The 22,814-nt window shown below is 43.6% G+C and overlaps 1 protein-coding gene across 1 annotated transcript in view; it reads left to right on the forward strand.

Moving 5' to 3' along the window:
- The window catches only part of dlg2 (discs, large homolog 2 (Drosophila)), a 293,655-nt gene that overhangs the window by 256,324 nt on the left and 14,517 nt on the right, over positions 1-22,814 (forward strand). The window contains exon 16 of the mRNA XM_063203708.1: positions 13,468-13,582. Within this exon, the coding sequence (XP_063059778.1) occupies positions 13,468-13,582 (115 nt within the window). The remainder of the gene's footprint in view (positions 1-13,467; positions 13,583-22,814) is intronic.

Raw genomic sequence — 22,814 nt, forward strand, 5'->3', positions numbered from 1 at the left:
TGGCGGTATGTCTGAATGGTGGTATGTAACCCATTTCGCTACCATGTGTCCCCTGGTGTAAGAGAGGGATAGCAGCTGACTAGGGGACCAGTCCCATGGACATAACAAAGAGGTAGTGGCAAAGGATTTCATGACGGGTAGTAGAGTCCTGTAACAAACTTGACACAAATCAACACTATTTAGTGCAATGTATGGTAGTCCATCTTTAAGCTTCAATGTTATTTTTGTTATTTGTAGCTCCAAACATAATCATGTGTGTGAACGGAGCACATTTATCCAAAAACTCAGACTTGAAACATGAGGTACTGCAGTAATCCAAATATGCATTAATTCCCCTTTCTTTCTCTCTCTCTCTCTCTCTCTCTCTCTCTCTCTCTCTCTCTCTCTCTCTCTCTCTCTCTCTCTCTCTCTCTCTCTCTCTCTCTCTCTCTCTCTCTCTCTCTCTCTCTCCACCCCCACTCTTACATCATGTCACCCAGCACCAGGGTAGTTTAAGCTGCAGGCAGTTTCAGGCAGGCAGGGTGACAACTAGTCTGCAAACACCACCATCACCACCACCACCACCAAGACCACAAGCAGCACTCCTGAGCTCTGCCCATTACATCCCATTACTGCACCACGGCAGTGTTGGATGGTGCCACAGGATGCCTGCCCGTGCTGTAACAGCATCGGGTCGTGTCATGTATGTTTGTGTGGATGTAATGAGCCTCTCCAGAGATAATGGACCACTGCTCTACAGGGAAGCCGACGGGGGGGAATTGGGGTCCTCATTACATTATATGTAGTGTGGGGGGTGGGGTGGGCTTTCAGATGACTTTGTCCCACAGCTGTCAGCGGTCCCTGTGCTCTACTCCTGGCCAACAACCCTGGCCAGTGTTAAAGCATCCCATGGGTGGCCTGGAAGTACTGTAGAGAGCCATTATGTATTCCCTAGCACAATAATACATGAATACCGGATGGCATGGGCAGACACATGGCTTTGTGCTACTGCAGAACATTACTTTTTCAAAAAAACGTTTTTTTTAGACCACTTCCTTCCTGCAGTGGTTTTTATTTTTCTTCCATTCTGAAAAAGGCTGGTAGTCTTATTCAGTGAAACTGTCAAAAATGTATCACCAAGCTCCTGAAAACGGCTCTGAAATCTGCAGAGCACTGCTGTGCCACTTGGGCGGGGCGGGGAAAGAAAAAAATACTTTGGAGAGAGAGAGAGGAAGAGTTTGCTGGTTTTCCAGGAAGGCTGCTACTCTGAGAAGGCTCTTTTCTTGCTTTTTCAGTTCAGTTCAGTTCAAGAGTTTATTGTCATTGTCAAGAAAGGCAACAGAATTGTGTTTGGGGTACAAAACTTAGTAAGTAAAGTGTACAAGAGATAAAAGTGACACCAGTGTTTGACCCCCCCAGCCCCCCTCCATCCCACTTAAAGTGCAACACTGTTTTTCCAACTCTTTTCCCTTGATTTGTGCAGCACGTAATGGGGGTAAGCACCTGCTTTGTCTGGCTTTGCCTCACCTCACAAGCCACCTCGATAGACAGGCAGACAGACAGACAGACAGACAGGCAGTCCCATGAGAGCCCCAGCATTCGACAGGCCTGCCAGCCACAGTTAGTGTTATGTCCCAGGCAACGTTGGGAAGGACCCTCCAGCAGCAGTGGATCTGTCAGCCAGCATCCTCCGTCAACACGCAATTAGAGACACCCAACGCACACACACGAGAACATCGCAGGAACAGTCGCACACACACCCCCAGGAGCAAAGCAGGGACCCTTTTGCTTTTGTCTGGTTGGCGTGCTGCAAACCGTTCTACACGCACAGTCACACACATACAGACAGGTACACTACACACACGCGCACACGCACACTCATGCACACAGCTTGCAAATTAGATTTTCATAATGAGGTTTGTGCATTTTCAGAGTGAGGGCTAAAGCTGTTCCATGCGCATCTGTATTCAACGGCTGCTTGGGTCCTGATAAACAAACTCGGTTGGTTTGTTCAGTTTCTCACTCTGCATACACCACTGATTTTCATTTTAAGAATTCATTTGAGATTCCGTTATCTGTTTCTTGCACTCCTTGTTATGCAACAGACAAGGACAAGGGACAGCTTCGTGTACACCCCCAGTGGTAATTTGCTTTTTGAATATCTTTTCCCATCACAGGAAGAGATTAATCATGAGACACTAAGACCTAGCACTCCTACAGTACCACATGAATGATGCCCATGGTATTTTATACACCACGTGATTTATGAACAACCTTTAGGTCGCCTGCATGCGTGTTTCTTGTTACGGGACCCCAAAATGTCAGCTGTTGCTTTAACTGGTGAAGAAATGGTTTTGACAGGTGTTATTTTCCAGGTTGAGTATTACAGGGTTTATTCAGGACCAGGCGTATGAGATAGGGTGTGGTGAGAGGGGACAAGTGACATTTGTTTTTGGAGTATTAAAGTGTGTGCGTTTTTACTATTCCAGTCTGCTGTAAGGTGTTTGTGAATTACGTGTACGTTTGTTGCACGGAGGTACTTGTAGATCTTGCAAATTGATGTCTCTGTATTATGCAGCGATTGCTAAGGGAGCTCTCCATGAAGGGAATTACATTATATGATCACAGGCATTACATGGTATTGTGCAGTTAGCCTTCATATCCAACAATGCATCAGCTGCTGCATCAGGCTGTGTACCTCTGCTATTTTTATTTTTAATGTGGGTTTCAATGCGAGTCCTCCCCATGATGAATTTGAATAAACTGGATAATGGGATGCAATATAATGTAAATGTCATGCAGACAGACTCTCAGTCCGTAGGCATGGAATAACACGGTGTATGGAGCGTTGTATCTCTTTTGTTACTTGAGCCAGTTGCACTGTCTGAAGAGAACAAAGGTACATAGTGTGCTGTTGTACGTGGCTGGACCGTATGGCTATTTCTGCTGTGAAGAAGACCGGAAAGCTGAGTAAAATGAACATGGCTGCCAATTCTTGCAGCCCCAGTGGTCCTGCCCTTCAGGATTGCCATGCATCCTTTAGTGCAGGGGTCCCCAAACTAAGGCCCGGGGGCTGGATGCGGCCCGCCAAGCCCCTTTGACTGGCCCTCCACCTCTCTGCACATCACCATTTGAACTGTCCCAAAGAAGCAAATCTCACGAAAAAAATGATAAAATATATTTTTTAAATATTTTATTTTATTTATCAACAGGCCTTCCTACAGTTTAATTTTCACTAACCTAGTGTGAATCACCAGAAGTTTCTCATCTCACTGTAATATCAACAGGCCTACCATTTCTATTGTATCACTCATAAACTGTCAATCACCATATTTTTCTAACCTTTCCTTGCTATTTTACATGGTTAATAGAAATTAAAAGGAATACCTGTGGTATTTCAAATTGAAAAACATGTTAAGTACTCACTTCTTTTACAAATCACTTGTAATGATTAACTATTTTGTACTAGAAATTATGGCTAGTGTACAGCCCACATGATTGATCCCGGCCCCTGATCACAGTCAGGAACGATAATGTGGCCCCCAGAGAAAAAAGTTTGGGGACCCCTGCTTTAGCGAGAGGCCCTCAGATACATGTATTTCACTAACGGCCAGTGCAGATCTGTTGATTGCCAGTAATTTGTGCCACGGCAGGTTTGTCTGGCTTCCATCCTCTCATGTGAAGATCTGGACTCCTGTCTGTTTAATTTTTTTCTTTTTTTTCTTTTTGCTGGGAGGACTCCAGCGCTGAGACAGACCAAAATAGAAATATTTCCATCAGCGTGTGCCCAACTGATAGCGTGACAGCACCTCGCGTGATGGGTGACGAGTATGGTCCACACTCACAGTTTCATCTGATTTTGATTGAAGCACACGCTGCTGCTAACAGTGTGTTTCAACACGTCTCTAGTTATTTACAAGGTAACTTATGGCATTTGCTGTTTGACTTTTTATCAAGTTAGATTTCATCCTATGCAGTAAGTTATAATTATCTGTAAGGCCATGGGGTTTTGGTTGTTTGCTTGTTGAATATGGGATGTCTGGTGGCCACTGTGTTTACTTTACTTCACTTTATTTTTCAGGACATTACATATTAATGAATATACATGTGCCACAGTATAGCACAATAGCTCATTTACATCTGATGTCCAAAATGTCTGGTGTTCTGAAAGCCAACTGTATTGATTCTATTGACTGTTCATCAATGAAAATAGAGGTCTGTTTGTCTGTGCTGTCAGAATGTGAGTCAACATTTTCTTTCTTAGTGACTACGGTAGTTGACCGTTTATAGCATTTTATTTTAGAAGCATAACAGTCATTTCCCTTAAAGCTTTCCGTCTTCGGAGGCAAAGCCGTAAAATGTGTGTCGCCGGTGCTGGCTATAAGGAGTGTTCACGGTGTCTCCCACACATCCACTGGGCTGGAGAGTGGAGGATGATGCCAGGATGCTCAGGGAGAGCGGTGACAGGAGCCTTGCCAACACATCTGCCAACGCCTCTGGCCTACACACACACACACACACACACACACACACACACTCACACACACACACACACACACACACACACACACACACACACAGACACACACACACACACACACACACACACACACACACACACACACACACACACACACACACACACACACACACACACACACACACACACACACTACCCGCTCCAGATGAACACACACACACACGCACACACACACACAGCTCCCCCTCCAGATGAAGTGTACACGCCTCTTCACCTCCTGTGCTAATCATACAGGTTGGCAATTCTTCTGCTCTGCATTTTATTTTTTACAGCACCCTACGGAAACACCTCCACCTTTCCCAGACAATGGTGACATTGCAGAATTGCAGTCAAAAAAACCATATGCTGCTTCCAGTGGTGAACACTTTGTGTAGTTACGTGTGTGAAATAAATTGTGATGTCACCGTGGCTGGCAACGTTGGCTTTATTTTCTTCAGTTGATTTAGCCAATGTGTTGTGGGAATAATTCACCACTGAAGTAAATGCATGTGGAAGTTGCCTGGCTGGTAGTCTGGGTAGCCTACTATAGTATGTATATGGGCCGGTTCCCTGGCCTGGTCTCCCCATCCCCATACATGTTGTACAGTAGACTTGTGGAAGAAAATGTGATGCCACCATGCCACATTTTTCCCTCATACATGGTCTTAAGACGATTTTGTGGAAGTGTTCACGGAAGGTTTCACCACTGACGTAAATAGAAGTTGCCTGCTGCTGGTCTGGCTGTCTGGATCTGGATGCAGGGCCCTCAGCAGCCTACAGTAGAGTAGTGTATATATATGGGCCGGTTCCCTCCAGGACTGCTCAGCCTGGTGGAGGAAAACAGGTGCCAGCTCACATCACATCACATCAGAAAAATGCTCTGCCCTGCCTCTTGCAGAGGATGGACCAGGTAGAATACCACAGTAACTGCACCCAGGCGTGAAGACGTAGTGAAGACAGTTGAAATGGGTCAGTTGTCCTGGGCCCAGGAAGGGAAGGGGGACCTACAGTGCAGAGAAACCAGAGGCACCTACTATACAGGGGAACCATAGCCCGGCTCATTTTATGATGTTGATTTGAAGTCAGAGGGTGCATGTGTACCAAATGTTTGGTACATGTACATAAACACTGCAAGGTCTAATATTTTAGTTAATGCACAGGAGGATGCTCAGTGTGGCAGAGAAGAACAGGTGTCAGGGCACATCCCATCCCATCCCATCAGATTAGAGCAGGTCAGTGCTCTCTCTGCCTCTTGCGGTGGCTGGTCCAGGTAGCACACTACAGTAAAAACATTCAGGTCCGACAACAAGGTGGGCAAATGGGTTGATTGTCCTGGGCCCATAATTGGGTCGTAATCTATAGAGGCACCTACAAAGGAACCATAGTCTGGCTCATTTTAGCATGTTGATTTGAAGTCAGAAAGTGTATTTGTACCAAAGAGCAAGTGCCATGGCACATCACATCAGATCAGATCAGATAAGTGTTGTCTGTCTCTTGCAGTGGTTGGACCAGGTAGCGCACCACACAGTAACAACATACAGGCCCAATGGGACAATGGGTGGGTGGGGGTGGTGGGGGGCAGAATTGGGTCGGAGGCACCTGGGTCAAAGACTGTTTTGTTTTGTTTTTTGGCTCAGACGTCAGGTGGCGCAACGGCATCTAAGGCCCATAAATGAATTAGTAATTGGTGGTTGATATGCTGCAATGAATATGCTTCTTAGATAATAAAAACAAACAAGCAAAGTCCATACAATAGTGGCACTGGCTGTTGTTGCCGCGCCCTAACGTGTGCTACTGCTGAAGTGTCCCTGACCCATCTACACCCACACCCATCTGGTGCACCTAACACTACAAACCTATTGTTTTCAGTTAATGCACAGAAGGCTATGCGTAGTAAATACAGTACAATGCATATATAATATGGCACATCTCCAGCTGAGTCTAAAAATCAATGTGTTGCTCTGTGCTTGTGCATATTTTTAGCTGAGTCTAAAAATTGCAGTAATGTGGCTTTTCGCATTGTTTTCCGCAAGTGCATTTTTGGCAATATCGACTGCATAATTTATAATTTCATTGTTTCATAATTTCATTGGACTAAAAGCTTACCACATTGCATTGTTAAGCAAATCCTGAGAATTTCTGAGCTTTGTACTGTATGTGTAAGCATGAATTGGATATTCAAATCGATTGAAAAGTGTGAGGCAAATTCAATCAATCTGAGTGAGAAGGGAGAAGGGTGGAGAAGCACACAGCTCAGGGCTGCAGCCTTGTGCACATTGAAGCTGATTATACAGTATTGAATCCTGTATTTCCATGATTAGCATGTTTAAGCACGACCTGTCCATAACATTTTACTTCAGGTTTTCACTCAAACTCCATCAGCTACTGGATGTATAGAAAGAGATGAGGAGAGAAGCAGGCAAACGACTGAGCTCATTTCTGCAGCCTGGCTTAGTGTGAAGCTTGTGATTTTAAATCCTATATTACCGGGTACGTAATTACCATGCTCAAGCAGAAAGTGTTAATACAATTTCTTGATAAATTCTTAGATACTACATGTACAGGATGAGGAGAGAAGCAAGGAATCAGCTATGCTGAGCAGTGCACCTGCTGTAATGTGAAGTTTATCATTTTGAATTGTACATTCATACTGAACTCTTAATAAATTCTTAGCTACTGATTGTAACAGATGATGAGAGAAGCAAGCAAGCGGCTAAGCTGAGCGCTGCAGCCTGGTGTAGTGTATTGAAGTGTGTACTGTAATGTGTACTGTAGTCTATGTGCCGTGGGCAGGGCTGCTAGAGAGGAGCAAAGAGAGAAGGGGAGGGGAGGGAGTGGCCAGGGGCTTGTGGAGGCTGGACCCTCCAATGCTCTGCTCTCGTCAAAGCAGCGTGCTCCTCCGCTCGGCACAGCTCCGTACGGAAGACGCCCCCCCCCCTCCTTCTCCTTCTCTTTCTGATTTTCTTTCTCCCTCCCCTCCTCTCTCTCTCTGTCACACACTCTCGCCTCCTCTCTCTCTCTTTCTCTCTTCCCGCCATACGAGAGGAGTAGCATCTGCAGCCTCCCATTGACCACTCAGTCAGGCAGCCAACGTGCACCGCGCCTCCTCCTCTCAGCTCCCATACACACACTCTTACACACACGCGCACACACACGCGGGACTGTGACTGTGTGTGTCTGTGTCTGTGTCTGTGTGTTTGTGAAAGAGGGTAGGTGTATCCTGCCCATTCACAAGACACTCTGGTGAGAGAAAGAGAGAGCGTAGAGATATAGAAAGAGATAGAGGCTCCGGTTTATGTGAACCTGACAGAGAGATCGCAGCTTCTGTGAACTTGACAGAGAGAGAGAAAGAGGGAGACTCCGGCTACCCACCCGGGTGGATCTGAGGGCATAGATCAGGTATGGGAACTTCCAATGACTCCATTGGCTCATCCTCAACGCAGTGCATGTCCATCCGTGTATGTGTGTGTGTCTGTGTGTCTGTGTGTGTGGAACATGTGCACTTGAGCTGTAGTTTGCTGTAGTCATATCTTAGTTTGCTGCACTTTGTGTGCTAATGAATTGTTAAGGAACATGGAATATGGAATGTTGTACAGCCTTAGTGTTTTTGAGTGAGACAATCTGTACACATACAGGCAGTCCCAAAATAGCCCTCGAGATCTTCTGTGTTGATTTTGAATGAATGAATGATGGAATGAATGAATGTATTCATTCATTCATTCATTCATTCATTCATTCATTCATTCATTCATTCATTTATTTATTTATTTATTTATTTATTTATTTATTTATTTATCTATTTATTTACTTGTTCACACCAACATCCGTCTTACAAAGTTGAAAAGCTTGTTGAAAAGGGTCCCCACCAAGTAAAGCTAAGTGTATGGTTATATGACAAGATTCACATAGAGCGGCAGTGCCACTGCTACTGTTGTTGTTGTTGTTTGAACTGAAGAGGGTTAGGTATCCAAGCAGCGCAGCCACAGGGGCTTGGCCACCAGCCTGTGATGACCGTATGCTGTTCAAAGAAATCTGCCACTGCTGCTGAAGGAGAGCTTGCGAAAAAGAAAGTGCCATCCCCACCCCCTCCCTTCTGCACCACGCATGATTTTCTCCCCATCTTTTGTCTGATGCCGTGGGAGGGGGGGAGTAGCTGCTTTTAAAGCTGTTAGGTGTGTGTGTGCGTGTGTGTGTGTGTGTGTGTGTGTGTGTGTGTGTGTGTGTGTGTGTGTGTGTGTGTGTGTGTGTGTGTGTGTGTTTGCGTGTGTGTGTGTGTGTGTGTGTGTGTTTGCATGCGCGCGTGCATGTTTGTGTGTGTGTGTGTGTATGTGTATGAGTGATTCTCTAATTCGCCTACACTTTTAAGTCCGTGGATTTTATTTGGCAATTCCACTAACTATTAACTGCATCCAATGATGTTTTGGACATTAGAAAACATTTATCTTTCATATAATACAGAAAGTGTAGACATAGCATTATTTCCCTCAGCAAGAATGAATATTTAATACTGGTTTTGGGCGTTTTCATGCCGTCCTGTTTTCCAAATGTCAGATTCAGTCTTCATATTAGCATGTAAAGAAACTTGTTTTGCCCAAGACGATTGCAAATGTTGATTCACAGTAATCATCACAATATGACAAAACTGTCAGAAAGACCACTGTCCTTTCCATTATACATGAAATTTGCCATTTTGTGTGTGTCCACGAAAACTGTGTTAACCGTGTCACGGTCTGAAACCGCCTCCATAAATCAGTAATGGTTTGGTCTTAGGCCATACGAATAACATCACGTGATGTCATAACCTCTTTGGCAGGATACGGGAAGACTTTTTGGTAAATTTTGAGCTCCATCCTTCCATAATTTAATCCATTCTTTTTCATGTTCTCATAGCGGGAAAATTGCCTGTCAACAGTGTTATCAACATATTCATAAGAATCTGAATTAGAAATCACATGTAGAAAAACACAGATAAAGCATACAGATACATGAATTGATTAAGGTGTTGTGGTGGAACTTCTGAGGTCCTCAGTTAGCACAACACCATAAAGATGGCTGAAATGTCAACGGTGTTACCGTCAATGGTGTTACAATTAAGTATGACAGTCAGGGTTGCCAGATGAGGCTGATGATTTCCAGCCCAAAAAATGATCAAAATCCGCCCTAAAAACCCGCCAAATTCTATTGATTTATATGGCAGTGGGAAGGTTTTTCTGATAGATGCCATTTTTACCCGCACACGGCCATCCTAAGCAGCCCAATTGGGCGGGAACCAGCCCAATCTGGCAACACTGGTGACAGTTGAGGAGGAGTATGTTTTTGCCCATTTATATCCATATTGACAGACAAACAAACAAAATAATTAGTGTTCTAGGGAGATGGGTTTGTCTGCTCTGTTTTTTTCTCCTATAAAAGTGCCGACTTGTTCCCCTGCACTGTTGACCGTAACACAGTTGAGTTACACCGTTGACTGTTTTGAAAGTGTTTTTGCGCTATTGATCCCTTATGTGTTGGAAAAATCCTAGGAACATACACTAGGGATTATCTCTGGAGAAGGAAGTCTTGTGTAAGGAGGGTGACTATATTCAAATCAGACGTTACAGGGATTTATGATGAAAAATGTGTCAGTCTGTATCACAGTGACTCATAAAATCCTACTTATGAAGCTCAACAATCACATTTTCTATATCAGTTGCACAGATTAATGACAACATTACTGCTAAGGGACATAAGCACTTTCAAACATATATTGTTTCAACTCTGTAGTATTTTTTATATATGTTTGAAATGACATAGTATTTGTCCATAACACTGTTGACAAAATAATTAAGCAAATGTTTGCTTTCATTAGAGTATTTATCAAATGATTTAAGATTAAGCTTGGCAATTTGTTTGTTTGGAAACTTAAATATATACACTATGTAAACATCTAGGTCATTTAGTCGAAAAAAAAATACTGATAATGGACATTTTGCTTTTGCCAAAAGCGCAGGGAAATCGTAGAATCACTCACGTGTCTGTGTGCCTGTGCGTGTGTGTTCCTGCCTGCATGCTTTCGTACATGTGTGTTTATGTGTGTCTGAGCAGGCATGTTTCTGTGTGTGTGTGTGTGTGTGTGTGTGTGTGTGTGTGTGTGTGTGTGTGTGTGTGTGTGTGTGTGTGTGTGTGTGTGTGTGTGTGTGTGTGTGTGTGTGTGTGTGTGTGTGTGTGTGTGTGTGTGCGCGCGCGCCTGTGCATGTGTGTGTACACGATTGTGTGCGTCTCAGCCATCAAGTGCAATTGTTTGGGTCTTGAGTGCTGGCAGCAGTGTGTGTCTTGCTGCTCTTGGGTGTTAAAGCTGCTCTAATCTGGGATGCCTCCCACCTCAAATGAGCGCTTGCTCACCCCCACAGAAGAAGGAGAGGAGAGGAGAGGAGAGGAGAGGAGAGGAGAGGAGAGAGCCTCTGTTAGTTCTGCTGAGAGGGGTGGTAGGGGGGTGAGAGAGTGGAGGTGTTTAGTATTGAAAAAAACAACAAAAATGCGGTGTTCAACACTTAATGAGTACTCTGGGACCAAAGACCACTCTAGAAGATGTCAAATCGACTCTCTAAGTGTTGAATTAACACTTTTCTACAGTGTAAGGGGGTGAGAGGGTGTGTGGGGGTGCTACTTATGTGTGCTGGAGAGAGACTGTGTGGATAATGATGGTTGGGAGACACATCATGCGGTGGGCTTGGAGAGGAAAGCTTGCTGAGATGGCTTAGACTCCTCCAGCAGAGCTTTTTACAGGGAATGTTGTTGTGGAACAGTTGTCACAGTTGAGACCGTCAAAATGCTGCAGTGCCTTTCCTCTCTCTCCAGTCTCTCTGGATTGTACTGGTTTGTTAAGGATTTGTAGAAATATATGGAGTAGTGCGTGTTATTGATGATTTTTGTTGGATTTTTGTTGTTGTTGTTGTTCAATAATGCTAATGTATGGCCAAGTCAATCGTAATTATATTAAGGCTATTTCGAGAACTTGGGCATTGCCAAAGCACTGTGCAATATCCAATTCTGCTACAGTATGTGCAAAGGGCTTTATCCACACCTCATTGGCTGTGCACTCACGCACTCACTGTGTCTGAACTCACCAACTCCAAATCGACACTTACACTCATTTCAATTTCAGCTACATTGTGTTGACCTTCAACACGGCTGCTTCTGAATTTAAACCCAAATAGCCATTTTAGTCCCATCAGAACAAGTACATATTAGAATAGCTTTCCCACACGTCTGGTCGATTACACATAACACAATGACTCAGGCTAGTTGGGGGGGGGAACAAAAAACATAATTTCTTGTTTCTGTGGTTCAAAAAAAGAATTGTTCAAATCCTCAACATGAAAGAAGACTACTTTTGCTTTCATGTTGTCTCTGAACATTGTGCTGGAAATCGGGCTCTTTTAAGATGAAAGTATAGCCTGTGCTATTGCAGCTACTCTTGTGAAGTACACTGCTTTCCACTCCTTTGCATTGACACTAATGAGCAAGCTAGAGTAGATGGGCGTTGTGTTGGTGTTGGGTGTTGGTTTGGGCTGATACAGTCAGGGAAGCCGACAGGGGGAGGGGCAAAGGGGTCACTTGTCCAGGGCCCAGGGAGAGAGGGGGCCCAGGATTGGGTTCTCATTACATTGTATTGATTGGGATTTCAGGTGTCTTTGTTCCGGGCCCAGCCAACGTTGTCAGCGGCCCTGGATACAGTAAGAATACTGTATGTGTGATGATGCTGTTCTGCTGTGTCTGCTCACACAGGACACTGCATCAGAGGTTGATGCAGCAATCATGTTTTTCTTTTCTCTTTTTTTCTTTTTTTTTTGGCCGTTGTTTTCTGTTGTGTTTTGTGAAAAAGTGTAAGTGTTGATGCAGCATATGCTGATGGTGCTACTGTAATGATTGATGACTAGGGCGAAACAAAACACACACACACACATACACACACAGCAGCAGCAGCAGTACAGCAGAAGCAGTCATGTTCAAAGGGCTTCTCTTTGCGCTGGAAAAGGTGTGATTCTTTTCAAGCATGTGTTGTCCTTGTGGCTTCGGATGTTAAATGTTGAACGATTCACATGTACTGTGCATGTGTTCTGAATTTAATCTGCCGAACACACACACATGCACACACGTTTGGGCCACGCACACACAGGCACACACACACACACACACACATACACACACACACTTTTTGGTGGTCTTTTTGCGGAGATATTTCGCAATGTAGGGATGTCTTCAAGGCTCACTACAGAAGGGCAGAGGATAGATGTGCTGGGTTTGGGGGGGGGCGGGGTTTAACATCTATCAGGCTATCTCATCTCTACACGAGTGGTCGGCTGCTATCGACCGACCTGGGGACCTTGACAGGGGAGACGGGAGAAGGGAGAGGCAGCCAGCCCAGCCTTCAGAGCCTTTGCTCCCATTTTTATTGACCAGGGGGTTATATATCCACATCATACCGTACAGTGTAGCCCCCTCTTCATCCTCCTCCTCCTCCTCTTCTTCAGCACCAGTGGTCCGACACAAAGTTTACTGTTTACACACACACAAACACAAACACACACACACACATTCACAAATGTACACAAACAGAAGCAGACCACACAAGCACACTCACACACTCACACACACACAAACACACTATCCATACGTAGACACACACACAAACACACAATCTAGATCAAACACAGAGCTCATATTTTTCTAGGGTGTTTTGTTGTTTGTGTTGCCATGTTTATTTTTCATTCACCCTTGTGGTGTTTGTCTTCTGAATTCATTCGTTTGTTTGTTCATGTTGGTTTGTCTCTCTCCCCCTCTCCATCTCTCACCCTCTTTCCCTCCCATCTCCCTCTCTGCATCTCCCTCTTTCTCTCTCTCCTCTCTCTCCCCCTCTCCATCTCTCTCCCTCTCTCCCTCCCATCTCCCTCTCTCCATCTCCCTCTTTCTCTCTCTCTCCCTGGCAGAGTACGGGCGCTTCGAGGCCAAGATCCATGACCTACGGGAACAGATGATGAACCACAGCATGAGCTCCGGGTCGGGGTCCCTACGAACCAATCAGAAGCGCTCGCTCTACGTCAGGTAGGCCCTGCCCATTTCACCTTTTGTCAGGTTTGCCGTCACGACGGCAGCTAATCGTGGGTTGCTGTCCGTCACGACACCACTCTCTCCAAATAGCAGATGAGTGTGGATGAGTCTGCCAGCTTTGACCCTCAGGCCATGTATATACAGAAATATGAGATATGAGCTTTTCAGTCCCTTGTGATGGGTCTACAGTATATTGTCTTGGCTTGCCTTTGTGGTGGTCCCATCATCTTTTTCTATCACTTCCTTTGGCGATTTCTTTTTATTCCTCTCTCTCTCTCTCTCTCTCTCTCTCTCTCTCTCTCTCTCTCTCTCTCTCTCTCTCTCTCTCTCTCTCTCTCTCTCTCTCTCTCTCTCTTTCTGTCTCTTTATATACCTCTCTCTTTCTGTCTCTTTCTATACCTCTCTTTCTGTCTCTTTCTCCTTCTCTCTGTCATCCTCTCCTCTGTCTTTCGGATGCTCAGGCAGAATGAATCTCTCTCACACAAAAACACACACACACACACACACACACACACACACACACACGCACACACACACACACACTGCTGCATGCCAGGGCAAGAGGACTTCCCAGACGTTGCGTCTGTCAGTTTCCATCACATCACCCTCCATCTGCCTCCATCTCCGCGCAGCTCACACTGTATATAACAGCTTTCACTCACTCACCCAGCCCCGACCGCTGCTAACATGCACTGACATGTTTTTAAGGCAAGCCTGCTCCATTTACAACTTTACATTTAATACTGATTTAATATGGTATACACAGCATGTTTTCGAAAGGGCTAATGTCTAAATCTGGACCCCGTGATTCTCGTCATAATATTCATCTTAATCAAGATTTCATACTGTAAGTGGTTGAGGAGGTAGGCAAGGTCTTCAATAAAGTCTGTGATAAGGAAGGCTCAATCTCTCTTCTGGGTTGCACAAGTATCTTGTGTATATTCTGACAGAGTCAGACTGTGTTCTGTAAAATGACTTTACCCTTGTATGAAGTTTGCAAATAAAAAAAGAAACCTGAATGTCATCATCCCCTTCAGGCTTCAGCACTTTTCTCTAGAACTGCATTGTATCCCATCCCATTCCCAGGAAAGGGGTCTGCCCTGACATGAGAGGAATGACTTTGGCTAGCGGTGCGGCACTCCAGCGCATGCAGGGCAGGGACGGGAGGCAAAGCACTGCTGTAGAAATAGTGTTGTACTGTAGCGTGCTGTAGTTGCTCCACTGCAGCCTGAATGGCTAGACAGACTGCCGGGTCCCCATACATGCGGTATATACACACTAGCTTAGTGGTTCTCAACCTTTTTTTGAACAAACGCCCCTTTGGCCTCATCATAAGTCTACCAACGCCCTCCTTAGTATCTTAAAAATTAAATAGAGCAATGGCCCCCGATGGGAACCACTCAGCTGTATCCTTCTTAACGCCCCCTTGGGGCTCCCCAATGCCCCCTGGGGGGGCTGTAGCACCCCCATTGAGAAACACTAGCTGCAATCCCAGGGGAGTCATTCACAAGACACATCATCGCAGGCTACTGTACATACACAGCACGAGTAGAAGAACAGCGTTAGTAAGCGGAACGCACGGTATTATAACGCATGGCTGGGAAAACTGCTAGTATCTGTCCATGTGTCGTACTCATGTATGAGTCTCCATGGCTAAAGCGGGAACGCGTGGATGGAACAGGTAATCCACAAACGCGCTGCTTGATTTCATGGGACTGGGAGCGGAAATTGAAGCTGAAATTGTGAAGAGGATGGTGCGGATTTTTAACCCTTTTTTACAGTAGAGGCTTTACTTTGTCCCATACGGTAGTTTGGAGTTTCTTAACATGAACAGAAAAGAAGCCACTGTCTTCTAGTCTTCATGGATATCCTTTGATGGTGGCAAGAGCATCTTGCCAGAGCCTCTCGACTGGCTGCGATGTGATCTATGAGCCCATAAAAATATAAAGGTATAAATACTACCCCATCCAATTAAAAAAAATAAACAGGTAAAATATGTATATATATTTTTTTCTATATAAATATGAAAGAAGTATATACAGGATATGAAAGCCATGTGACACCTCGGCACATTGATATACAAAATACCTCCGCACCACGCCACCCCACCCTTCCCACCCCATACCTAGCTGGCCTCCAGCATGTCTGCCTTGCCTGTCCAATCTAAATTCGATCAATGCACGCAATCTCATTGCCACCCCAGAGGATCCCAGTACAGCAGTGGTTCTCAAACTTTTTCAGACCGAGGACCACTTTGTCCCCTCAGAAATGTTCAGGGACCACATGTCAACTGAATTGACTGTTGACGGGTGCTAATTTAGATGCAGATCACTTACTTTTTATTCACATTTACAAGTCTGTTTTATTGTGGTGAAAATGACACTTCAGCTTTGTTTATCTTTGTAATAATGTTACAAATATAGTGTACTGCTAGCTGGTCTTGGAAAAGTAGAAATCCCCTCATGGACCACATGAGCTCTGTCGCGGACCACTAGTGGTCCCCGGACCACACTTTGAGAATCACTGCAGTACAGTGTAGTGAAGTGCCGCAGGCTGAGTCACATTCTAGAATGCTGCTCTCTGTGCTCACCGTGGTTCTAGTTCTACAGTACCCTAGCAGCCAGCCAACCAGTCAGGCTGTATCTAGGCACCTGCAGCCGTGGTGCTTTTAGGCTTTGTCTGATTACCCCTGTTATGTTGCCTCTCGCACTGTCCTCCTCTCCTCCCCATCTCTCCCTTCATTAGCATGGCCAGGTAACTATGACAACGGCCAATGGCAAAAAGTCCCTCTCCCACAGCATCCGCGTGTGTGTGCGTGCGTGTGTCTGTGCGTGCGTGCGTGCGCCGCGTGTGTGTGTGCGTGCACGCGCACATGTGCGTGCATGTGTGTGTGTGTAGCAAATGCATCTCTGTTGCCAGGCTCAGGGGTGTTTCAGCGTAGCCATGTGAAAGTCTACTTGCTCACAACCTCAGAACGCAATCTAGTGAAGCCTCTTTGTTCAGACAGGCCCTCCGGTGATTAGGATTTTGGCATTACAATATTGGTGACAAAAAGGTTACAACAGAAGTTCTACGCAAAGGGGTTTAGTCATTTGTTTGTCATGGTAGTGTTGTGTATTTCCCTCAAAGCTAAGCCATGTTCAATATACGTATTGAATATATTGACTGTCACAAGCAAAGATAAGATGACACCAGCACTCACCACACCCTGGGGGATATTATTACGTTGAAGATTTAGTGGACTGGGGGGTTGAGTTTCAAGATAGAGGTTTACAAACTATGCATAGAATATAGGTAAGATGAGGAAATAATGTAGAATTCATCAGCACAGTTATGAATAATAAACATGACCTTTTTCAGGCCTTATGTTAGCTTTCAGGCTTCATTTTATTAGTGCCTATTGCGACATCTATGTTTTTCTATTTGTGTACAGAATCATTATATGCAGTAGTCTATACTGCCTCCTTTATCTTGTGACAAAGCCTTATGGTCCAAACCTGTCCCGTTTTAGAGGCATTGCTATGTCACACCAACCTAGTATTAAGGCTTTGAAGGCATTTTTCTCAGTGTCAGTGTTGGCGTAGTTACTGCACTTTGCCTTTGTAGGGCAGTACATATGTCTACAGCATGATACATTTTATCCTCCACCTCCCTAAAATGGCCCATGCTCTGCACTTCTGCTGGGGTTGTTAAAAGTCACTCCGCAGCAGAAGGCGTGATGGTATTCTGTGGTAGAGAGATGAGGAGGTCATTTGGTCGCTGGTTTGTGTGTCGGCGGCTCGACTCAGCGTTTCCACTGTGGAACAGATGTCCAACAGGCCGACGTCACGACGACCATTTTGCCTCCACTCCACTCCACTCCACTCCACTCCTCGTGGTAGTGTGTGCACCTCGGACTACTTTAACGTGGCCGCCCAGAGGCACTCCTGACCCCTACACACACTCTCACGGACACACACACACACACGCACATGCAAGCACACGCACACATGCGCATACACACACACACACACACACACACACACACACACACACACACACACACACACACTATATACGCACATGCACACATACACACACACACACACACATGTTCATACACACACACAAACACACACACACATATGCACACAAACACACATGCACACAGTGCCTTGCCATTCCGCCCTTTGAATGCTACATTACACTCGGCTCTAATGTGGTGTTACTCAGCACAGATGTACCACTCCTGCTTCTCCCGCTGCTGCTGCTACTGCTTCTGCTGCTGCTACTACTGCCTCTGCGTCGACCAGTCCTGTCGAAGCTTTATCCACTAAATTGCCTGAGCAAGCAAAGTGTCCGCTTTAGAAACTTCAGCACCTCTGAGACGGGCTCTTGTGCTTACAGTAGCAGAGCATGGATCCCTGCACACGCTGCACGCTACTGCTGTTTCTGCTGCTGTTCCTGCTGCTGCTGTTGCAGGGAGGTTGCTTGGCGATCGCCCATGTCAATACCATGCTGAGATTTACGAGTTTAATTGAATAAATGGACCCCCATGTTTTCTTTCTGTCGCCTCTGGGTTGTGTTAACTTATTTAGCCTTCCTGTTGTAAATCAAACAGTTCGATAACATGCGAGACACCGATGATGTGACAAGACGTTGACTGCGGAATTTATGTATTTTAATTATTGGATAGGTGTTAGTTGTTACGAAAACAACAGTCTAACAAACACAAAAGGTTGTTCGTGTTGTGACACATTTCACATACACTTCAGGTTCTATTTGGTGTGTTTTTGAGCACTCTCCAATCAAAGTTAACAATACATTTCATGATCCAAAAGCATTTGTGGGGCATTTTGCCTTTGTTATGACATAGCCGGTGTCCTGATGGTCATACAAAAAAATAATGTGTTGATGTATTCCATAGAGTGCACGACTCCAATCATGTTGGTCAGTCCATCAGATTCTGTTTAGCTGAACAGAACTCAAGAGAGGCAGTATGGTTATACTGCACACAGAGCTTGTGCTGATGTCAAAAGTACCTTTTGAGATGTTTTGCCTTTTTATATATGGGTAGCTGACGTGACGTGTAAATTTTGCTGTCGCAGGCTCTTAAAATTAAGTAAATTCATGCTTTCAAAATTGTCAATGCTTTAAATGATTAAACTAATGTCGTTGTTGTGAAAAAGTAATGTGTAGTAAATACAGAGCTTAAATAAGTATACTTAATTTTGAGTCAAATGTCACATTTGTCCTATGGTGTGACTGAGGCAAGCCTAGTTCTCCAATTAAAACATTTTTAAATAAATAATCAAAGCTCAGTCATTTGTCTAAACAACCCTGGCATGTTTTTCAAGGTGTCTATTTTAGCAAGTGGCAATGCTTAATTTTTTTCCTGTTTTTCTGAGACCGTATGGACTTATGAAACTTTGTTGCAGAAAACAATGTCCTGTGGTGTGACATCATATTTTTGGTTAATTCTGTGGATAATTATCTATTGTTGAAGCTCCAGCGGTACATAAATTGCGACTTTAGACCCTTAAGAAGCCAATGGCAAGGGTGGATTTTAGATTTTTCTCTCACAGTTCTTCAGTCAATCAATTATGTTTTGCTACCACAAGATGTATTAGTTTTGTAGTCCTTTGGTGTGACAGCCATAAAATACATTTTGACAATAGTGTATATTTTTCATATTTTTTTCTTATGTAGATGTATGAAAATGCATCTTACTAAAGGTGAAAGGTATTTCAGTTGGCAACGACATGGCTTTAAATTAACTCAAAAGCTCAAAAGTCCTATGGTGTGATGGTAAAAGTCCTATGGTGTGATGGTAAAAGTCCTATAGTGTGACACTTTGGAGTATCACACCAAAGGACAAACAGGTCACACCAATGGACTAGATATTTGAGAAATAGCTTTTAAAACAACTGGTAGTACATTTTTTTTGTTTTGTTGTTTGACTAGATAAATATTGTGTATTCAAATTACTTATTCCTTTATTGGCCTTTGGAATTTATACTTTGATGCATTGTTGATGAATATTTGCTGTTGATTTTAGATACTGTCAAATGATATAAAATGTCATTAATGGTGCTTTGAAAACATAAAATATAACGGTAACAGTGAAGGAAAGATCAGTGAGAGAGTATATAGAGGAGTATAGATGAATAAAGTATGCTGTGGAGAGCTCAATATACAGCATAAATGTGATGTCCAGCTTGAGATACCAAACAGGCACTGGCCACTACACACTACAGGTTCAATGGTGTGACAGTCATAGCATACCTACAAAAGTGTGATGGTCATGCCAAGGTCACACTTCAGTATGAGTCTTATGAGCTCTGCAGGTTACATTTAATGACTGCATGGCTGTCATTAAGAGTTACGATAGGCTGATAATCGACGATTCAAAGACTTATAAGTGTAAAGTGTAGGTCCATATTGACTCCAACATTATATTATGATCAAAAGACAAAATAATCATGTTGATATATTTGTTTCTGGCTCAGTTTTGCATTTCTGTCCTTTAGCGTGACATGAATGTCCTACGGTGTGACATGTTTTAAACGCTCAACTATTTGTTTGAGCTAAACAATATGTTTGATAAACACTGAATATTGCATTAGGGAAGAACAAATTATGCTCCCTGAAAAGTTAGTATAAATTCGGACAATTTTGAACATTTAAAAGAAAGATATCCCTGTTTTTCCTCGAAGGTTTCTAATAATCTCACATCTAATGGGAAAAAAAATACTTAAATGGTAATTTCTCATTAAATTAAGACTTTGAAAATTTGCAATAAATATGAAGAGTGTAACAATGTTCATAAAACTCCATCAAGCCATTTCTACATTACTTAATATATTTATTTCTTGACGTCACACCAAAGAACATATTTTCAGCAAATTGCTTTATCAACGTAAATAAATAATCAATGAATAGACCAACATTGTGACCACTTGGATTTTTTGAAAGATGAATTGCTGCACTACGTAGACATATACTTTTTTCCCTCATAAACAATGTTTTGTGAAAAAAATGTTTTTTGCTGCCTATCCGTCATCTACCCATCAGTGTTAATTTCGTCAACCATGACTATGACTAAAATACTTCGTCAAAGCCCTTTTTTGACTTTCGTCATTTAGACTAAGACTAAGACTAAATTGGGAAGGCAAAGACTAAAATATGACTAAGACTAAAATTGATTTTCGTCATTGTGACTAAGACTAAGACTAAATTTGAAAAAGCTGACTAAATTAACACTGGTGTTAAATAAAATATAGAAAAAGAGAACCAGTGTGTGAAGAAGAAGTTTCATTCTGCACAGTGTGATATATGTTAAAAAGAGAAGCAGTGTGTGAAGAAGGTTTATTCTGTACAGTCAATGATATACATATGTTAAGAAGAGAAGCAGTGTGTGGAGAAGCTCTATTATGTACAGTGTTGACTAAAATGACTAAAAATTGACTAAGACTAAAATTGATTTTCGTCATTTAGACAAAGACTAAGACTAAATTGGGAAGGCAATGACTAAAATATGACTAAGACTAAAATTGATTTTCGTCATTGTGACTAAGACTATGACTAAATCAAAAACAGCTGACAAAATTAACACTGATACCTACCCATATATTTTTAGGACTTTTTATACCTTTATTTTTTGACTGGACAGTGGAGCAGAGACAGGAAATGAGTGGGGAGGGAGAGACAGGGAAGGATCAGCAAATGACCCGGGCCGGAATCAAACCTGGAACGCCAGTGCCCTTCTGTTAGGCCACAGCAGGGCCATTTTGCCTTCATTTTGACAGGATAGCTAGATTGAAGACTTAGACAGGAAGTGGTTGGGAGAGAGAGATAAGTTAGAGTTGAGAAATGACCTCAGGCCAAACCGAGGTCCTCAGTGTAGCAGTACGGTGCCCTGTTTTAGCTATGGCCATGACTTGGTGGACTTTGTTTTGTTTTGTTTTATATATTATATATACACATTTTATTACTTGATGTTTTCTATAGAGCCGAGATAGTTCCAATCATGCTAGACTACCTACCCTGGTCCGCTTAGCAGAACAGCACTCCTGAGGCTGTGTGCTGAATTGCTGTACTGCTCAGAGCTAGTGCTGATGACACACCACATTGCAACACCCTGCCTTCCGCATTTCATTCATGCGTCCATATGACTCATCGTGGGTTAGAGCGGGCTATCACTGACTCAACGATCCGTTTCAATTGGAATGGCAAAAATAGGCCCCGTCTGATCTCTCTGTTTTCAATGCTGTTTTTTTTACATTCACAAAAGTTTTCGTGTTGTCTTGGTGCCCATGTCGAGCTCTGCTATTTTTCAGATTCCACTGCACCATGAGATTTTTAAACTTGCTCACAATGCAAGCATAGATGCAAGGTTGCCATGCCAACCATAGTTTCCCCCATATTGAACGTCTGCAGAGGGCTTGATCCTGCACCTCTGTAGAGGGGTGGCAACCCAGGAAAACCACACTCTGGTCAATCACTGGCTTATACATTTACCGTTCACACACACACACACACACACACACACACACACACACACACACACACACACACACACACACACACACACACACACACACACACACACACACACACACACACACACACACACACACACACACACACACACACACAGGCAGGAAAGCTGCCACCATTGACAATTGTTTTATTTTATAGCCTTGTATTCATATCCCATGGTGAAATTAACAACGATGTAAGACGGAAATCCTATGCTTTTATCATCTCTATAAATGTAATAAACAAAAACTTTTATTACTGGTACTTAACATTACTTATCATTACCAACACAGTTTATGAAGACACCTTTTTACAGTGTCCTATAGCAACTTGGCAATCTGGACACGGATGTATTGTAGCTGTATTGTAGGAGATCCATCTGCATTTTATTGGTGATCTAGTTTGCATGCTAAAACTCGTATGGCCATCTGTGTTAAATGTCACTGGCCCTCAGCTCCCTCTCTGTCATCAATCAGAGAGAGGGTCGAGTACTTACTGTGTCCACTTTGGCAAACACTTCAGCCTGCCATGCCATCCCAACCTTCTTTGTCTTGCAAACCCTTTTTATCGTACCGTGAGTACCCACTCACTCATGCCCGATATCTCGTCATCTATCTTCATGTGACTGCTCCGTACATTTGTTTCAAGTACCCCCTGAAGTTTTCCCAAGTACCCTTAGTGATACGTGTGCCCCTGTTTGGGAACC

This window comes from Engraulis encrasicolus, chromosome 7 (genome assembly GCF_034702125.1).
Source record: "Engraulis encrasicolus isolate BLACKSEA-1 chromosome 7, IST_EnEncr_1.0, whole genome shotgun sequence".
Lineage (NCBI taxonomy): Eukaryota > Metazoa > Chordata > Actinopteri > Clupeiformes > Engraulidae > Engraulis > Engraulis encrasicolus.